At 29.4% G+C, this 22,279-nt stretch overlaps 1 protein-coding gene and 1 long non-coding RNA gene across 2 annotated transcripts; one reads left to right on the plus strand and one right to left on the minus strand.

The window, feature by feature from the left end:
• Positions 1-6,140: 6,140 nt before the first annotated feature.
• Positions 6,141-8,057, plus strand: LOC101204044. The gene is made up of 2 exons (XM_004140367.3): positions 6,141-6,365; positions 7,524-8,057. The coding sequence occupies exons 1-2, from the start codon at positions 6,243-6,245 to the stop codon at positions 7,746-7,748; spliced, it is 348 nt and encodes a 115-aa protein (XP_004140415.1). The 5' UTR covers positions 6,141-6,242; the 3' UTR covers positions 7,749-8,057.
• Positions 8,058-9,304: 1,247 nt separating this feature from the next.
• LOC116404109 lies at positions 9,305-10,310 on the minus strand. Its single transcript, XR_004217034.1, has 2 exons — positions 9,891-10,310; positions 9,305-9,770 (listed from the first exon to the last, which is right to left on the minus strand). It is a non-coding gene; the product is annotated as an uncharacterized LOC116404109 (long non-coding RNA).
• Between the last annotated feature and the right edge of the window lie 11,969 nt (positions 10,311-22,279).

Below are 22,279 nucleotides of genomic sequence, written 5' to 3' on the forward strand. Positions count from 1 at the left end.
TACTAGTTATAATTAATAAAATAAATATTATTTTGCATGTTTGATATATATTAAAGGGACATTTTTTAAAATATCAAAATAAATTAAAATATTTACAAGCTATAACAAAATTTTGGATTCTATCACTAATAGTCTGCTATCACTATAGCATATCAATGACTATCATTGATAGAATTTGTTATAGGTTGTAAGAATTTTGTAAAATCTACTATTTTTAAAAGTTTTCCTATATTAAATTTGTATTATTTGATTCTAATAGTAATAATTTTTTTTATCATGAAACTTATTGATACATTGAAATATTATTAAAAATATGATCATCAAAAAACAATTATTCTATATTTTGGATATACTCATGCAGTAGCAATATCAAGAGAAATATTTTGAAGAATGTTATCTTAATTTCTTCTCATGGTTGAATGAGATAACGAATTGTTGATTGAAAAATCATAAACATCACTCGACTAAAGAAACAATATTTCTCTAAAGTGAATGTTGTAAATTTTAAATGACGGTGGATGAAAATAATCAATTTTGACCAACTGGAACAATCACATTCCCTAAAGTGAATGTTATGAATTTGACGATTGTTATAAGAAGTAATTATTTTTCGTGGTTGGTCGTTATAATTATCTCAATCTCAAAAGAACCACACATGAAATGATGATCATAAAAAGAAAAGTTCCATGAGAAAAAGAGAAAAATGTGAAAGCAGATTTTACATATCAAAGTAATAATATATTTGGCTCATTCAATATGACAAATTTGGATGCGGTAAAATTTTGAATCTCCTAAAGAGATTAAAGAGGCGAGACAAATTCAGTTAAAAGTAAGTTTATGTGTCATAGCCATGTCATCATGCATTTTGCAATCAAACAAGATGTGGAGGAATTGTTGAGGTATACACATAGGCTTAAGAGGCGAGACTAATCAAGATTAAGTGTCAACTTAATCTCATGCAAGGAACTCTATAAATAGATCAACTTTAGCAATGTATTTCTCACAACTTACTCTTGCAAAACTACTCAAATTGGTCTTAAAAATTCAGAAATTGAGTCTAGCTTGTGAGAGAGGATTGTTGTTCATTTTGGATTCAAGGAGGTTTGCATTTTGATTAAGAGAAGGCCAAAAGATAATTTCTCGAGTGAATCTATGCAAGGTGAACTTCCAGAGAGCTACAAGACTCATTATTTAGAATTTGTCTTCGCAAATTTGATATAAGAAAGCTAAGACAACTGAGAGCAACTTTGAAGAAGGAAGTTTTATTAAAAGAGTAACATAGTTTAAGTTATGGTTTTTCAAATTTGGGTTATAATTATAGAAGTTAAACAGTGTTTTGGGTAGTGGTCATGAGTCATACATGATAGGCGTGCATTTTCTTGATAGAAGTTATTTTGGGTCAGGTTGCACACACATGACAAGGTCACGACACAACCAAGCAGCAAGGCATGTGCTCAGGCTACACGCATAACTCTACTTTAAGAGGTTACAACGACATACAAGATGTGCGTGGAGCACAACACGCACCAAGCACGCTATGGACACTGGATAGGTGGCAAGCACGCGCATGACAACCCCATTGTCAGGTTAGCACGTGTTGGCCCCAGGCGATGCATATGCGGCCAATTCTATTCACCATGTTAATGGGCACCGTTTGGCTGTTTTCGAGCTCTTTTCGACTGTCTTGTTATTTTCAAAAAATTTAAGGGAAGTTTTGGATATTTTTGTACTCAAGAAATTAATTAAGGATTGAATATGATTTTTTTTCAGATCAAGGAAGCTTAAGAGTAATCTCAAGACCAATGCTACATTCATGTGATAGTGAGTAACAAAATGTTTTAAATGTTGTTTATTAAACATGAGAGAAGAAGGCTAGACATTGAGAGGTTATGTGGCCAAGTTTATGCAAGAAGGCCAAGGAGGTTAGCTGTGCATTTCAGACATAAACATGACATAATTAGGGCTTTTGGTTAAAAGTAAGTCTAGGTGTCATAACTATGTCATCATGCATTTTGCGACCAAAGAGGACGTGAAGGAGTTGCTAAGGTGTAAACACAGGCTTAAGAGGCGAGACTAATCAAGATTAAGTGTCAACTTAATCTTATGCAATGAACTATATAAATAGGCTAACTTCATCAATGAATTTCTCACAACTAACTCGTGAAAAATTACTTAATTGGTCTTAAAAGTTCAGAAATTGAGTCTAATCTGTGAGAAAGGGGGAGTAGCATACGCGTCAAGAATGCGATGGGCACTGGGTAGGCAGCAAGCACGTGCCCAACAACCCTATTGTGTGGTTAGCATGCGGCAAACCCCAGGCCATGCGCACTCGGCCAGCCTCATTTACCATGTCAATTGGCATCGTTGGGCTGTTTTTAAGCTGTTTTGAGTTGTCTTGATATGTTTGAGAAATTTAAGGAAAGTTTTGGATATTTTCATGTTCAAGGAATTAATTAAGCATTAAATGTGAATTTTTCCAGATCAAGGAAGCTTAAGAGGAATCTTAAGACCAAGACTACAATCAAGTGACAGTGAGTAACAAAGTATTTTAAATGTTGTTTATTAAACATGTTTTCAAACTTTAAAAGCTATAGCTTGTAAAATGAATTGTTAAGCATGATCTCAAGTTCTTATTCAAGCTATGTTATCGATAAATGTTTACTATAATGATATTTTCAAGCTACGTTATGATTTCATGATTTAAGGAACTATTTCAAAACTTTCAAGGAAATGTTTCATGTTTCAAATGTTTTTATCCATGGCCGAATACTTCATGAGACCTATTGTATACGTGTGGTTAACTCTATACTAATGTTAGGGTTGACGAGCTTATAGTTTATGGGCCATCAGTAAGGGTGTTTTTTTTTTTCCTTAAAGGAGGAGGGTTAGCTACACACCGAAAAACTATGCAAATGTTTCAATAAGTTTCATATTATGACTGTTTATTTAAAAATGTATTTAAGTTTCGATTTTATACTACATGTTTATGAAAACCTATTTTCTAAAACCACTGCTCACTAAGTCTTTCAACTTACTCTTTCAAAATGTTTTTTCTCTTTCCAGGTACAGATTGTGCATCTTCGTATGCTAAACTTACTGCTGCCAGGCCAACTTAGTTTTCATTATGCAAGGACATTGTTTTGTTTTAAAATAGTAATGTGATTGTTCAAATACTAATATCTTCATGTTTTGTTCATTTTCCATGATACATTTATAAAGATTTCATATGGGTTCTACTACGGATTTCAAAATATAATTTAAATGCTTAATTTACTAAAAAAAACTTTTGTTGTTTAATAGTTTTGTAAGTGTTGATCATGTCATGTGTCAGTTGAAGTTGTTTCGAAGGCAACCGACTTCAGCTAACATCACACCACATCTCAAGACGAGCGAGCAGGTGCTCGAGGCAGGATGTGATAACTACACACACAACACTTACAAGTAAGAAAATCTTTTTCCAAACTGAGAATACTGGAAGCAAAGTCAATACAATATCAGGTTCTGCAAACTTGATTGAAGGGTTTGGAAAAACAATTATTATTTTGCCTAGAGGAAAAAAATTCACAATTGATAATGTTTTGTTCTCTAGTCAATTAAAGAGAAATCTATTGAGTTTTAATGATATAAGTTGCAATTGTTATCATATTGAGACTGATATAAAGAATGAGATAGAATATTTTTATATTATATCTACTATTTCAAATGAAAAACGTATATTAGAAAAGTTGCATGTTTTATCTTTTAGATTATATTATATTATACTCTTATCAGAGTAATTGAAACATATGCAACAATGAACCTGAAGTTCACGAATCTAGACATATTTACAATTTGACACAATTGATTGGGTCATCCAAGATCCATAATGTTGAGAAGAATTATTGAAAATTCACATGAACATTCTTTAAAGAATGAGAAGATTCTTCAATCTAATGAACTATCACGTGATTCTTGCTCTTCAGCGAAATTCATAATTAGACCATCACCAGCTAAAGTGGTCTGAATGATAGAGATCCTGAAGATATGCAAGTAATGTTAAGAAACACTTAAAAGAATTAAAAGTTAATACCTATACCAACAAGGTATGCCTTCCTTTTCGGTGACTCGATCATAAGAACTCCAAAGTTGAGTATGCTTAGCTTAGAGAAATTATATGCTTGGTGACCTCTTCGAAATTTTCCTAGAATGCATGTGAGTGAGGACAAAACATTCTAAAAGGACTCATGTTGGTTTGTGGAGAGAACTTTTGCTCTAATAAGCGTTTTAAGATAGTAAGAATAATGTTGCCAGATCGTATGGGCCTGAAGCATTACAAGTTGAATTTTCTATTTGTCATATACAGTTTTAACCGTAAGCATTAGACAAGTACAAAATTATATTTAAACTTTCTAACTCATGCGAATTTGATCATCTCCATTTTGAATCCTCTTCAGCTAAATAGTGGTTCTCTTTCTCTAGCTATATTTTGTATTTTATTTATTTGTTAATTTGAAGAGAAATACTTAATTATAGTATGTATTAGTAAATATTATTATGTCCATAGTTTTGGTAAAATGTGTATGTATATAAAGGGAGAGATAATGTAAAGAATTGGGGTAGGGAAGGAAGGAAGGTATTGTGGGTAAAGGTTAGGCAGACAAAAAGCTGGAAAGAGCACAAAATAGAGATATAGGTAAAAGTGAATTGCATGTGCATGTATATATTTCTATTTTCACAACTTTACAACCCTAAAAATTTACCTTCAATAAAAGCAAACGGCTGAATCTTGTCTTTTCCTCTCTCCTTATTTTGACAAAAAAAAAAAGTAAAGAATACCCTCAGCCGCCCCTTGACAACCGTTACTGATTGTGAATTGCAAATTCTACATTCTCTCTTACTATAATTTATTTTATACAAATTCAATTTTATTTTTCACTCTATCTTGTCTATATCCAACGGTATGAATTTGTTAGTCAGCGTTGTGAGAATCCAATAATTTCTAATCCGAAAGTGGAAAGCTCTTAGAATACTAAAAGTTGGCCTACAATACTCAGCCTCACAAGACATTCAATCGGACATGCATGCATGCTTAAGAAATAATCTTTTAACCCTGACAAAAAGAAAGGTGTTTTGTCTCGGTCATGGCTGAGGCCTTCCTCGCACACTTCGACTTTGTATATGTCAAAGCTAACGATAATTTTAATGCAACTCCAAAATTCTATAAAGAAGGTTTAAAGTAAACTACACTCGTAAATACATCATTATTAGCTTTATAAGAAGAGAAGTAACTTCATTCTAATATACAAACAATCGACTTCCTACAAAGCAACACTTTGTGACATAAGCTTTGGAATCTGTGTGACAAGCACCACGTCAGTGTACAGATATATCTTTCCATCTTTCATGTCAATGTTTTTCAAATTACAAATTTACCATGTTGGTATTACCAAAAGATAAGTATTTTTTTTTTTTTGTCTAAATTTTGACATCGAAAACAAACATTTTATAACAGGACTATATGATTTATATTTTTTAACTTTGTATTATCTAAATGATTATTGAAAGGTAAGTCACATTTCTACCATAATCTTTTAGTAAAATACTTTTTTGTCCTTTGAATTTGAATTTTTAGTTTCTATGAAAAGTCACTCAAGTTTGAAACTTAAAATTTGTGGTCTCTGCTAATATGAAAACTAAAAAGAAATCTCATCGCAACAACATATCAAAACTATATTCAAAATTCGAAGACTCAAAAAGAGTGTATTTTTACCTTTTCAAATTCTTCCATCCTCCCCTTGAAATAATTATTTGGAAATACACAAAATCCTCACCAAAACCAAGGGAGAAAAAAAAAGCAAAAAAGAGGAAGGCATAAATGGCTAGATTTTCAAACAAACAACATCCTGCTGTTCCTTAAAGCAACAAAGTTAAAGAAGCAAAAGAGAGAGACAGGAAAAAAAACACAAATTAAATAAAGAAAAGAAAATAAAGTAGTTAAAACAAAATCCCAAAAAGAAGAAGAGGGCAATATATATGGGAATCTTTTCTTTCTCTTAAGAATAATGTTAAAAGTGAAACCCCACAAACCCATCTCTCTTTGAAACTACTCCTTTTCATGCACTTTTTTTCTCTTTATCTTTCCTCTTTTTTTCCCCCTTCTTCAAAACCAAAAGGATTTTCTGTCATATTTTTCCATTCTCTTTCTCTCACTCACATTTCTTCTTTGTTAAGTTGTTGTTGTTGTCTAGTAGAGAGGAAATAAAATGGAAGTGAAAGTTTTTGAAATGGACAAAATGGAGTTTTGGCCATTGCAACATCCTCTGGAACCTGATGATGAAGATCATCCTGTCATTTGCCCAATGCCCAACTCTACTTCCCTTCTTGATGTAACAACTCTCTTTAAATACCTCTCTTTCATTTATTATTTCTTTCTTTGAAATATTATTTAATGGGGTTGGTATACAACGTACGTGGTGGACAGTTTTAACTGTTTGCAACAATCTTAGATCGTTATAGAATGATCTCATTGAATATATATATACTATAGAAATGAGTTTTCTTTTTTCCTTTTTCTTCTTGTCCACTCATGACGTGATAAGAGATATGTTTTAATTCACCTGTTAGTTGATGTATATGTGTGCATGGATTGCTGTTTATGTTTAAAACATTGATCTGGTTTTAGAACTTTTAACAACTTGCATTTATTTATTTTCTATTCATAAAATACTTCGTATTGTAATTGTGAACTTCTCTAACTCATCTAATTAGATTTTTTTTTTTTTTTTTTTGAAAAGGTAATTAGATGTTAATTTTGTTTGTTAAGAAGTTGCATGCAACATAATTGGATTATTTAGTCTTCTTGGTAATCAATTTCATTGAACTTATTTCTTCTCAATTTCAATTCAAAACAACAAAAACAAATTTTTAAAAACTACATTATTAAACTTTCAGAATTAGATTAGTTTTTGAAAATATTTGTAAAAATTTAATAACAAAAGCAAGAAATTTGGAGATGGAGTAAGTGTATATGGGTTTAATCTTCAAAATTGAAAACCCTAAAAATAAAATCGTGCGGTTATTTTTTTTTTCCAATTTAGGAATTCAAATACGTAAAACTATACAAAAGAAATAAAAGAAAAATTAAAGCTTAGTGAATTATATAACTACATGATTGAATGTTTAGAAATCAAATTTATAAAACCCTAGTTATTAAGGCTCACTTGGATAACAGATTCATTTTTAGTTTTCTTTAAAACTTTTGTTTGTCTAATCACTATTAGAATAATATGATGTTCACCTTTCTTAAAAGTAATATTTGAATTCCTATTCAAATTCCAAAAGTAAAACAATGTTTAAGAAACGGAAAGAAACAGTTTTAAAATGTTGATTTTTTTTTTGTTAATTTATCAAAAATTCAAATGCTTTAGAATTTCAGTCCCAAACAAAATTCAAATATTATTGGCTCAGTCTTTGTCCCAATCTGCTTACGTTTTTTTTTTTCTTTTATTGGGAAATGATTGTGATACGTTTGAAATTGAGGACAGGAAGGAACATTGCATAACGGGAAAAGGACACCAGAAAGCTGGAGGAAAAGAACAGAAGTGTCAAGAGAAGTAAAGGTACAGGCGGAGGCAAGGCCGGTGCGGAAGCGGCACCACCGCACCCTCAGCCGACCCGACCAGCTGATGGTGGGAATGTCGCCTCGGCCGATCACCCCAAATTTCACTATATTCCAAATGCTCCAGCAGTTGGATAAATTTGAGTCATAGCTTCACAGTCGTCACACACAAAGTTAAAGCAGCACACAAGTTTATATGGTTCAAAGTATGGGGGCGTGGAAGATTGTTGAGATGCAAATATTTTTTGTTCAATATAATGTTTAGTTTTAAATATATAATTAAGTGTTGAGATATATTGGTGTGAATTAGAAGAAATATGTTGTTTAAAATCCTGTTTTTATATATTAAATTATATAAATTTTGTATTTTGGTAAAGTTAAAGTTATGGCCCCTTGTGGACTCCAATTGTGTTAAAGTAATGTATGGGGTATGGTATGAAAGAAAAAGTAAATTTGGTTAGAGGGAAGTGTTGAATGGGACTTTGGAGACATTGGAGAGTCAAATAAATAATGCTGACCCGGAAACAATATCTATAAAGGCCATAGGGCATTAATTACCTATGCATCTCTTTTCAAAATACAAAGAAAGAACTATTACATCACACATTTTAAGAATTTTGTAGTATATATCTCAAAGTTTTTCATATACTTATACAGGAAATTGCACCCACTTTTTTTAAATTTAGCCATGTGACATTAATTATTGTTTGTGCCACACTTTTTTCTTTTTTAAAAATTCCTTTATTGTTTCAATTCAATTGTCTTTTTTTTATTATTATCCCGAATATCATTTACTTTGTTTTCTTTTTTTTGAAAATTCCAACCCACCAAATTTTAGAAAACAAAACTAATTACACGTAATATAACATATAGTTTTCAAAGCTAACAAATTGAATCAAAATATTGATAAGTATAGCAAAATATGGTAGTTTATATGTTATGAACAATTGTTATTTTTATCATTAAAACAATTTACTATGATCTCAAAACTTATAAATAAAATAAATATATCAATTTGAACATGAATAAAATGAAGAAAAAGAACTATAACAAATAAATTGAGATCCATCTAGTAAACGACTCTTATTGTGGCCATAGTTTCATCCACATTTTTCTAAAGTTCAAAATCTACTAAAACCTAAGATCAAAACACTCTTGGAGCATTTTAGATCAACTTTTTTTTTAGTTACAACTTGTGTTTATCAAATGCTTTGCAATATATATATATTATTATATCTTACTAAAGTGATTAGCCTAATAAAGATATCATGTGTATAACTTCCCTTTTGTTCGTAGATGCTTTTTCATGATCGAATAGAATAATATTTTTCAACTAATCTATGAATAGAAATAAGCAATGGTTATTAGAAAAGATTGAATTCATTACTAAAACTTGAAAAAAAAAAAAAGAAAAAAGAATATGACATAAAGAATGAAATTTTTCTTTTTGATTCTTTGGAGAAACACTTGTCCAAAAAAGGAGAAAAGGTTAACACATATGTTCACTTTTGGAAACATTCTTGATTTATTTTAAGAAAAGGTGTAGCATTCTAAACGTTGCTTCCATCCACGACTGTCGATTTGCATCAAGTTTTAAAATTTAGGAGTTGCAAAAATAGTAACAAAAAAGAAAACACATTCTAAAAGTGAAAAAATCAGCTATACTTAATTTATTGAAAATCTACGTAGCAATAAAATAATAGATCATACGAAAAGTCGTATTGTTTTAAAAGTATATTCTCTCTAATAATATATTTTTCTTTTTGTTCGTAGATGTAGCTAACACAATATTAGCGAATCATGTATATATGTGTGTCGATCTTTACATTCTTCATGTTACTTAATTGTTGATTTCGTAACAAACTGATATCCGAATGATAGTCGGGTTTGTCAAAATTGTGCATTTGTTCGAAATTTTAAGTATATAACACAATGTTATATCATATATACCACTCATTGGTTGCAACAATTTCTTTTATGTGTTATGTAGAAGTTGGAGTCGACTCATTAACTGGTTGCTCTACAATATCATCAGCTTGTTGTCGTTGACGCCTAGCTATGACGAGCATGTCTTTTATCAGTGCTGTGAACATTAAGTCGACTTATTTGTTGAATGATAATTTCTTCAACACTCACGACCCATTGGCCATACATTGAACCAAGTTCTGGTAAACTGTTGCATTGAATACTATTATACATCTTGAACAAAATTAATTATGTATAAAGAAGGTATCAATGTAAAATAATATTCAAAGAAGCTAATTGAAAAACAAAATAATAACATTATTATTACCATGAAATAGTAATAACTATCATCCGGTTGGATATATCTTTCGATAATTGAGTCGTACCAGAGAAGGTAGGTCATCTGATACAAATGGACCATCTACTGCTTCTCCCCTTACACAATTCTCATGACATGTTTGCTATAACAATAAATAGTTGGCATGGATTCATCTCCAGCCTTGGACATGTTTACCACGAAGATCTATTTTATGTAGTTTGTGGTTCGTATAGCACACATATTGGTGGCATTATTATTTGTTGCATTTTAAATTGTCTTAACACTAGATTTGTTTGATGTCACTCTACCATATAAAACCATATTACAGGGCTCACCATCAACCAAATGTCTTGTCCACTGAAGCAGTAATCACGCAATACAATTGATTCATATAAGATCATGTGTAGACGACATCCAATTGATCTAAGAAGTAAAAAATAATAATCATAATTAATATACGGTCATAAAAAAGATATATCTAATTATGCATTATAGATATGTACGTACAAACCTATATTTATATATCTAAAGTGAAGGGTTAAAGAAAAACAATACTCATAGTGGACGGCAGCAACAGACCACGACCGATGATGGCTGGTGGCGACAGACCACGACCGACGATGGATGTATGTAGGGGAGGTGATGGCATTCAGTGGGTTTTGGATGAAGAAGAAAATGGACCAAATGGGGGGTTTTGGGAACCACAAACTTGTTCGAAAACGACGTACATGCAACAAAATTAACATAAAAAAATATTTCTCTAACTATAGAACGTAAACAAACCATGCATAAATAATTAAATCGCAAGTAAATACATCTCCATACAAATGTGAGTAATTCTTCAAGTTAAAATTGATTATGTTCTAAACAGCATGATCCTTCAAATTCATATCACCAAAACGCTACAAATTTACTGGCGTTCTTTGATAGTATCCACACACGAACTGAAAATTTAACTCCTCGAATTCTGGTTTACTAAAACCTCAAAAAGTGAGAATTTCGACTATCTCTATTCTTTCATTGTGTAGAACGAATTTTATGTCTTTCTTTATATTTTACTTCTCTATAAAATAAGACACCTAAGGTCTTATTTATAGGTTTCATGGAGTTTCATAATAAGCTTAGGATTCCTAACAAGCTTTCCATTCTCCAATTGGACTTATTAATTAATTATGTCTCCTAATAAGTTTTCAATTCTCCAATTGGACTTATAATTACGTTTTTTAATAGGATTTCAATTCTTCAATCGGATTTATTAATTACCTAGTCTAAAGATAAATTTGATCTAGTTCTACCGTGTGCAACCCGCTAAGTTAATTTAATAAAGATTTAGACAAAAGACATAAATTGACTATGAAATTTCACAAATGTCCTAAATTAAAATTTATTTTCTTGATTAGGATTTCGTATATTTTTTGGACAATTATAACCCTATCGTTATTATTAATTATATATAATTTTTAAAATTAAAATTAAATTATTTCTTTATTCACATTATATGCTATTTACTATATAATCATAACTTTCTTATTTATCCATTTAATTAATGTCTAACTTTATTATGGAAATAAATTAGAAATAGTTTTTTAATTAAGTATAAAACAAAATCTTTTCTAATATGAAATAATTCAATAATTAAGTATAACCGTATATCATATTATTCACACTACGTTAATAATATCAGTGCTTCCATCCGTCGCCAGCAACATCCTCATCCTTCAATTTTTTCTATCTTTTCTTTCGGCTGCGCAACGACTTCATATTATTCATATCACATTAATAATCTAAGTGCTTCTATCAGTTGTCGACAATAACTTCATCCTTCAATTTTTTTAGTCTTTCTTTTGGCAACGACTGCATATATTTTGGTCATGTTTCTCCTATTTTGTTTAATTTTATATTTTTCAGTTCATCTTCCTATCATGTTTGATATACCACACGAATTATATATTTGTTCTATTTTTTTTTATTTTTTACACATATCCTATTGAATAATACATTTATGTTTTATGTTCTATTTTATATATACTACTGCATATATTCAATAATACATTCACAACTTTTTTTTTAGTTATGTAATTTTTTCGTACTGAAATTATATACCACTACATACACATATTATGTAACGGATCAATATTTTTTTAAGTTATTACATATATTCTATTGCATAATTCATGTATTTTATATATATTATTCATAAACCAGTTTAACAAATTGATAGCATAACTTTTCATTCATAAAATATACAACATATTATTTCATATATACTATTCATAAACCACTTTTTCATACAATTTTCTGGATCTTCAATTCTTTCATCAAAGTTCCTACATCGCAAATATATTGTCCTGAACATTACATATACCAGAGAACAACTAAAATATACACCATATTATTAAATATATATTATAGTTACGTGGAATATATGAAAAACAATGCAAAACGAAAGAAAGAATGGATAGAGAAAGAAATTGGCATGTGAGAGAAAGATTGGGAGGGAATAGTTTTTCAACAAAATCACCGAAACAAAAATAATCAAAGGATAATTTTTATTATAATATTACTATAATAGAATTAATCACTTACCATATTTACATAGAATATCTAATAAATGTAAATCTTAATCATGATCCACTTTTCTTTTTTCTTTTTCTATTTTTTTAATATATTATTAATAATAAAAATGGGTAAATTGGTAATTTGAACCTTATATTTGAGAAATTTATGTCAATATTGTAATATAGTATACACTTTTAGGTCATCTTAGTTAAAGATCCTTAATTTAATATGGCAATTGGCTCATAATTGTTTTATGGCTCATAAGTCATAATTGGTCTTTAGCAAGACATTATGGCTAGCCATATTAAATTAAGTCAGTGATCCAATATAACCTAATATAATTATTTTTTTAATCATTTTATCACGCGATATCACACATGAATAAAGTCACCTTATCCAATTCAATTGCTTTCTCAATCCATGAGTATATTGAAATAATAAATGACATTAATACTCTTATTAATTCATTTATAGCATGGTCATGCATGTCCACAAGCTTAATCGAGGGACCCAAAGATATCCCTCCACAACAATAGAGATAAATCTCATCTTGATTAATCATTGTCAACTACATAATTCATAACATATTCAAGTACAACCTTTATAATTATCTGGTTAAAGATAACGTTTGATTGCATCATAATAGATTATCTCTTATGTTTGAGATTATGATAATCTCAGGTCTAAGGATCAAAACAATCAATTATTGAAGATTATTTATGACACGTGTCCATGTAATAATCTCAAAAGGGGTCAGTCTAATTCTTATTCTCTACTAAGAAAATATGATTATAATTTATGTCTCTACATATAATCCTCCTATGATTATCAATTATAACTCATACTAATCTTAATTTATTATTGTTCCCACGATAATAATCGATTAGGGACATTTAGAATATAATAACATATTCATGGATATTATTCTACAACAACATGCAATTGCATATATAGTAATGAGAATAATAACTTTTATTAAATAATAAAATAATAAAATAATAAAACAATTATTCATAAAATTATTTTAGAGCACAATAAAAACAAGCATAACTTGTGGATCGACTTCTGCCTTACACATGGCAGGCCATGCAGTAGCAAGGTTTGATCGAACATGACAATCATCTAGTATCAAAGTCATGGATCCGATCCATGACTTCATTAAACTCGTGAATCGAGTCCACAACCCAAATGAAAGCGTGGACCAGTTCCACGATTCAGCAACCTATGTTTGTCAATTCTTTTCCTTCTACCCTATTTTTGCCATTATCTATTAAAATAGTATTATTTTGAAAAAAATAGTAAATTTAACATAAAAATATTAAATATAATTCACTAAATCCATAAAATGTTAAATTAATGACAATGTGTCAAATCGTATATCTGATACGTGCCAAAACTAGAAAACATTTTATAGAAAACAAAAGCAACCTATTTAATATTTTTTGACTCAAAACTAAACAATCCATTTCAAATGTACATTCCCTCCTTTAAAACTAGCTAAAAGAACAAAATTAAATAAAAGAGCAAATTTTAGAGTCATCTGAATGTGATCATCACATTTGAGTCCTCGTAATGTCTTGTAAAATATAACCAACTGTGAATCCTCGTAATCTCTTGAAAAACATAACCATCTTGAATATCTTCGATAATTTGATGAAGAAGTTATTTGTTTATCTTCATACTTTTGCTCAATTATTCTTCTTCCTTTTCTCTTATCAATTTGTGTCTATTTTCTATAGCATTCGATTGACTATTGTATTTTTGTATTTTTGTTTCTTTTTCTATTGTACTTCAATGTTTATATTGTATCTCGTATAAAATGTTAAAGTCAACATACAAGTAGATGTGTCAAATCGTATATCTGATAAGTGCCAGATCCAGCATAAAAACAAATATGTCAAATCACATATTAGTTACTGGACCTTTGTTTGATGGACTTCTTTATCCATACAAAGACCCAAATATCTGTGCTTCATAAGTGATTAATTGATAGATGAGAAATTTAGTTGGGAAAATATATTCAGTTTTGATTTGGGTTTAAATTAGATATGAGGAATTTGGATTGAACCTTGGTTCAAATCTATTTTCAAGATAAATTCAAATTGCTATTGGTAAAGATGTGGGGATGACAAACCCTTCTAAGATTGGTTCTATACTAAAATTTACCACAAATTCAATCGTCCAAGTTCATCTTACATTCTCTCTGATAGAATTAAATTGGGATAGGTTCTCAAGTTTATCCTAAAATTAAATTTAAGTTTTATCCATTCAAATAATTCTAATTTAGATTCTTATTCTCGAATCAGATTATCTTAATAATAAAATCTCAAATCTTTCTTACACTTGAAAATTGATCCTATTCTAAGCTTTATCCCAAATTTAAATCAAACTTTGTACCAAATTCATACTTCTATTAAGTTGATATGTCGAATAAGATCAAGCTACTAACGTATTTAGACAATTCTAATCTTCAATCCAAAGATCCAAGCTATTAGTAAGAATCTTTGAAATAAGAAACTAACATATCTCTCTATACTAATTTAATTAGAACAACGGAGAGAAGTTTAGGATTAGATTATCTCTTAGATAAAAAAGTTTTGAAGCAAGATTTGAAAATTTTGTTCTAATTAATTGAGTCACTCATTCCACAATCGAACTTGATCAATGACTTACATGCATTCTATTACAATTGGGAATAATTAAGGAAAAAGTCTCAATACGAAATTTCAAATTACATTCATCAAAATCTTATTCGTTTACAAATGGAAGGTTTAAAAGTCTTATATATAGTATGGTAGAGATTCTATCTTAATTAACGAAAATACTAAAAAGTCAAAATAAAACTTTAACTAAGCTTTCTATCTTCTAATAACTATTTTTCAACCATCATTTTTAATGCTATGCTAACTTATTAATGGCAGTTATCCGTACTTGTGAAATTAAAACAAATAAAAATGTGATATTAACTAAACCATCAGGTATTCAAAGTGTTGGGTTCATGGAAGTTGAATGTGTACACCATAGTTTGTTTCAATTGAGAAGACATTAACATTCAATACTCCAAATAGTCATTCATCTTCTGTATTGACATGTGTCATATGGAATTGAGGATGAACTGACTCTCCATTCTTGTACATGAAGAATGAATAATTGGTTAATCTTTGATGTTTTCGATCTTGTAATTGGTCCATATAGAACATCATCATTCTTATCACTTTATTTTTTTTCGAGATTTATTCACCCATATACGTTATAAATCTTGGAAATGAGGCATTTGTTGAATGAGAAGATTTGAACCAACCATAAATTGTCACATCATTTACTAAATTAATGACGAAATTGAAAATAATTAAATTCGAAACTAATTAAAAATTTACACAATGTCCTAAATTGAAATGAAGATGTAAATTGACAAATTTTGATGATGCTAAGTGTGTTCATCATAATCGTTAGATTGAATAAAATTAATTTGCTTCAACTCAACGTTACTATTTGGATTAAAATCAAATTAAGCTAAAATTTAGGCTTAATTTAGCCCAAATGCTTAAATAAGGCCTAATATATTTGAGCTCAATGAGCAAATTGATGAACCAACCAGGACCCAATCCCACGAAACTCACCTAAGAAAGAAGTTCTCTTAATTTGTTGAGGTGGAAAATTTGTAGGGTTGTCAAGAAAAATAGCAAATTATGAGTCAAGAAAAATAACAAATTAAGAGTTTTATTTGGGAAAATAGCAAAAATAATTTTAAATTGTTATAATAAAAAAGCATAAAAATTAGAAAAATAAATAAATGAAACAATCCCTCGAATGCCCCTATCTAATACAAAAAGTACAATTATTTACTTAAACTCAAAATACATTGTAATTAAAATAACACATGCAATATAAAAAATTTCTCACAAAAACATAAATATTAGAAAATTTGCCATTAACGGAAAGCTCCACCTCATGCCTGCAAAATTTAAAATCTATTTCAATTTCTAAAAGATGCAATTCATTTGAAATGGTAATTGCAAAATTGAAACACATCCAATCAAAGAGTTTGGCTCTACACCTGTCGAACAGTCATAGCCGAAAGCTTCAAGTTGAAAAGGGAAGCATGGTTGATATTATAATAAAGATGAAATCATGAAATTATACCATAGAATTGAAAACTTATATGCAAGATACGCATCGGTGAGTTCGTCCACTCAAATCGGTGAGTTATTCATACATTCGAGATTCATTTGAGCTCTTCTCTCTTGTTTTCAATAAAAAAAAATTATCTTTCACATTGTGTTTATCCCTTGTCGACTGTCTCTCTCAATCTTTTTCTTTTCTTTTCTCTAATTAAACCTAAAAGAAGAAGATTCAAATAATTTAAAAAATGTGATTGACGCATAATTAAATCCTAAAATTAAATTCAAATTATTATTTAAAATATATATTAAAATTTAAATTCAATTTTTTATTAAAAGCTATATATTATGTGTTATTTAATAAATTTTTTAAAATATAACAAATTTGAAAATAGCCATTAGCATAAATCTAGCAATAAAATAGCAAATTTAGTTAACATTTACCAAATTTAAATGTTGTTTGTAAAATAAACGTCTTTAATAAAAGAGACACAAAAAAAATTTTTTTTAATAAAAAACAATTAAAATAAGTTTACAATTTGAAATATAAATTAAAATAACTATGTATTATCTAATAACTTTTTTAAAAATAATTTAAAATATAAATCCTTTCAAAATAGTGGATTAGTGATTGCCACTCTTGTTAGGAATTACAATATTTGAATTAAAAAATACTATGAAATCTATAGATAGAGGAACAGTTGAAAATCTTTTAAAAAAACAATTAAAAATCTTTTAAAATTTTTTTAGGAGAAATATTTATTAAACCTAAGTTTTATGAATTAAATAAATAAATGTTAATTAATTTGATTTGAATATTAAAAATCCAAAAATTTGTTATGAATTGTAGGCATATATTTAGGAGATATTGAGAAAATCTTGTCAATCTTGAAAATATCTTAAATTAGTTAATATTTTTCAAAAAATTGCAAATACACTATATGTTATTATATTTGATCTCATTATTTGTATTATGTAAATACAAGTAAAACACATATTATCTTACATAAAGAAATATAACACACGTATTATACTTCTTGATTACACATGCATAACAATGATGATTGAAAATAAAACGTCACATGCAAAATAAAACGTTTAATTAAAATAAATATGAATATTAACGTAATTAAAAAACACAACGTGAAAAATAATTATCTAATACAAGAGACACAATAAATTATTTTTTTAATAAAAATCAATCAAAATAAGGGTATAATCATAACTAGCTGGATTGTAGTGATGATAAAACTTTGTTTTTAAATTATCATTAATCATACATACTATGTATTATTTGATAATTTTCTTTAAATAACTTGAAATATAAATAATATGAAATGCTTAATTTATGTTTGCTATTAAGAATATGATGTAATATTTGATATCAAAATATTATGAAATATAATGATTTTGGAATGGTTGAAATTGTCATAACCATTTTTTTATTAACCATAGGTATTATGTATTATCATATGAAAATAATGAAGTAGTGATTGTTATTGTTTTAGGGATTAGATTTCATAATATTTGAATTCAAAATATTATGAAATCTAATGAATGAAGAACAGTTGAAATTCTTTTAGCAATTTTGTAGGAGAAATCTTTATTAAACATGACAAAAATAAATAAATATCAATTAATTTGATTTAAATACTAAAAATTCGAAAATTTGTTATGAATTATAGACATATATTTAGGAGATACAGGGAAAATCTTGTTAATCCAAATTAGTTAATATTTTTCAAAACTAATTGTAGTTTGCAAATACACTGTATCTGTGATTGTGTGTTATTTGACAAATACATATATGAAAACACGTATTATCCAAACGGGTAAAAAAAAAATCCAAAAAATTATGTAACCACCAGTTTTGCCAAAATTCTTAATACTTTTCAGATTTGCTATTTTTAAGTTTGTTATACTAAATTTTGCTATTCTCACAGTTATCTTAAATTTTTACTCCTAAAGAGACTTAACCACTTCTTAGAGCGCACATAGTCCACCTAAGAACTCTATAAAAGGTGAATAGTATGTGGATAAGATTATTAGTAACACTATGAATATGCATCACTTCGTAAACATAACAGACAATTTAATCCAAATGGTTCATGTAAGACATGTGAATCATGTAGAGACATGCAGAGTGAAAACATCTTATACAATAAGCTCGTATAACACTATACCACAAAATACCTAATCTCTCTTTGTAACATCATGAACTTGAGAAATGAATATTTGAAATGATGACCATACGTATCTCGATCACAATCCTAAATATTTATGAGTCCTTGCACATGAGGGATTGTCCTGATTAAGTTATAACTCAATGGACAAAGAAATATTCCAGAATTCATAAGAGTTAAATTATGAGTCATTGGTAGAATGCTCCATAGTTAATGAAAATTGATTAATTTAATTAAAGAGTTTAACTAATTAATCTCAAATCACTTTAAACTTATAATTTGAGGTTCATTAAATCCCTCTACTATCTTACAACAACTAAAACAAGGGTTATCAATTTTTCAAAGAATTTAAATTAATTCAAATTGTCTTAAGCAAAATTAATTGTACATGATACGATAAAATCAATATAGTTGATGTAAGTACATTATAATCCAAAGTTAATTTTGAACGAGAATCAAAATTAAATGATGAGAGATTTAATTTGCTTTATTTGAACATAATTCAAACAATAAATTAAGATGAATATGATTCAAATGTAAAATTATGTTGGAATTTATGACCTAAAACTCGTAGTTTGTAGGATTAAATTATATTCTATTCAATAAATTGGTTATTGGGGACTTATTAATGAAAATGAATACTATAATCTTGAATCCAATAAACTAAAGTTATCTAGTGTAAACTTGGACTTTAAGTAAAAACATAAATGTGGATTAAGTTCAAACATATAGCCCAAATGGTCTATAGTGTATGAATAAGGTTGGATGCCTTATTTTGGGGACACTATAGATATGACCTACTTTGTAGTTAGTACAAACAATGTGATCCTAAAACGTTCATGTAGAGACATAGAAGTAGGGGTATTCTATGTAAAGAGTTTACATAAAACTAGAACCATGAAATAGTCACTTGTAAGTTATAGCATTGTTGACTGTATAAAACAGATTATTTCCATTATTGATGACTTTGGTAACTTAATCTTAATCCTGAGTTAACTATGAACTTCTGTTCACACAAAATTATCCTTAAATTTTCATAGGTGAGGGCAACTCAATAACGTTGGCCCAATAAGCCTCCCATTTTAAAGGTAAGACCAGGTGGATGGCTAGGGACATAGGATGCAAGACATAATTCACTCCTACCCGCTTTAGGATTAGTACATAGGTTGTTCTTTTAAGAGCTGAATCCAAATCTTGGCCCGAAAGGGATTCGGTTTATAAGTTGGACCTTAAACCAATTATTTAATAGTGGATCAGTGGGACTTAAGGAGCAATATATAGTCTCAAGAGTAAAACGATATTTTGGCCCAACCGAGATTACGAACAACCTGTGAAGGATTAACTTACTAACCATGATTATATCATATGGACAAAATATATTTAAAGTGAGGGGAGTGCAACTATGAAACTTTACTGGAATGACTCCTTACTTAATGAATGTTGATTAGCTCGGTCTAAAAGGTTTAGCCAGTTAATCTCGGATCGTTGGAGCCCATGATTATAGGTCCATTAGGTTCCCCTACTGAAATTAACTTATAACAATGTATATAAATAATTTGAATTGTTTGAATTAGGTAAAGAGAGAGAAACCAACGAATACATGTGATATAGTCGTCGGCTATAAGTTTTATATAGAGCTTTATGTTTAGATATGATTTATATGTTTAAACGTCAATACAAATTCATATTCAAAAGCTCTGAATTCATGGAAATGGTCAAATTTGTAAAAAGTTAAAATATTGACTTTTGACTTGGAAAAGTCAAACTTTGACTGGCTTTATACCAAATCTCAACCCTTAGTATCACCTTCAAATTCCATCTTGCTCTCCCCATTTCATTCACTTAACGGGTCCCACAACTCGATTATAAGTTCGCAGAATAGCAAGTAAATTCTAGTGGTGGTCCCGAGTTTGTGTTCGTGAGGAGATATTGAGGAATTGGGAAGCTACAAAGGTATGACTTCTATTAACCCTAATTTCATTTAATTATGGTAGTTGACATGCATGTTAATCACTAAAATAGTTTAATTAGAATTAGAGTAGTTTTTTATCCGTAATTCTATTGCGTGTCTATCGTATTCCTCTAAATTATAGGATAAAATTAATGTGAATGAGATTCTTATTAAAACTATATGTTACAAGAGAAAAGTAGATTTGAAAATGTTTAAACTGTACATATATATACATATAATTAAATTTTCAATCTGTACATATATATACATATAATTAAATTTTCAATCTATACATATATGCAACTCCAAGGGAGTAATTTTATTCAAAAGTGGGGTAATTGGGAACTCTCCCATTGTAGGATGTCTGCATAAGGGATCTTTGGTTGTGGCTTTTAAAAGATGCAAAAAAGGAACTTGAAATTTCCTATTAGACCTTCAATCACTAAAGTATGGTGAGTAAGAAGAAAATTTTGACATAGACAACATCGTTGTTAGGATGGAAGTGGTCTTAACAACACATGGCAACAGAAGGAAAAGAATATATATCTAGGTATTTTGTGCTAGGGTTCTTTATCTTGAATTTTAGGCATGTTGTATGAACGTTTAATCCATTGGGAGAGGACAACCATCTTACTTGGCTAGAAAACTATCTTGAAGTCCTTTTATGGTATTGTGATTAATACATACTACCATTCCTCCCAATATCACTATGTTGTGTGCGTGCTATTGTATCTTTTACATTGCGTATATGTGCTGGTTTGAGTCTTATGTAGATACACCGAGAGCCTAGCATTGGAATTAGAGCTAGTCAACACTCGAGGGAGGTGGAGCAAGATGACGCAAAAGAAAATAGATGAACATTTGGCCGCTTTGGAGGCAGAAATCAGAGCGATTAAACAAGAGGTTCTAAGTCTACCAATTATGGAAAAGATTGTGGAGAAGATGCGTGCAATGTTAATAGAAATGTACGAAGACCGTCGAGGCAACATGGAGGATCGAAACTAACAGATACCAACACTAGAGAGGAAGGTGAGAACAAAGGATATTATCAAAGAGGAAGCAAACAGGGGAGGAGGAGAAACATCCTTGAACACGAAAATAGAGGCAAAGCAGGATCAGATTAAATTTAAAAAGTTGGAGATGCCGGTAATCGATAGTGAAGATCAGGAAAGTTGGTTTTATAGAGAGAAACATTTCTTTTTCAGTTGCACCTTCTGAACGAGCAAGAAAAGTTGGCGATCGCCATAGTGAGTATGGAAGGAAAAGGGCTGAGTTGGTTTCACTAAGCAGAAAATCATAAACACTTTCAATCATGGAAAGAACTGAAAGAGAGGGTGTACCACTGGTTCCATTGTAGAGAGCAAGAAATGAGATGCACGAGATTCCTAGCTATAAAACAAGATGGCACAATAAATGATTATTTGCATAAATTTAAAGAACTATTAGCACCCTTGCCAAAGATAGCTAAAGATGTATTGGTAGGGAATTTCACGAATGGGTTGGATCCGGTGATCAAGACAGAAGTGTTTGCAGTGCAAGCCGTTGGGCCTTGAAGACATAAAACCCAACCGTAAAGAGCTCACC

This window comes from Cucumis sativus, chromosome 5 (assembly GCF_000004075.3).
Source record: "Cucumis sativus cultivar 9930 chromosome 5, Cucumber_9930_V3, whole genome shotgun sequence".
Classification (NCBI taxonomy): domain Eukaryota; kingdom Viridiplantae; phylum Streptophyta; class Magnoliopsida; order Cucurbitales; family Cucurbitaceae; genus Cucumis; species Cucumis sativus.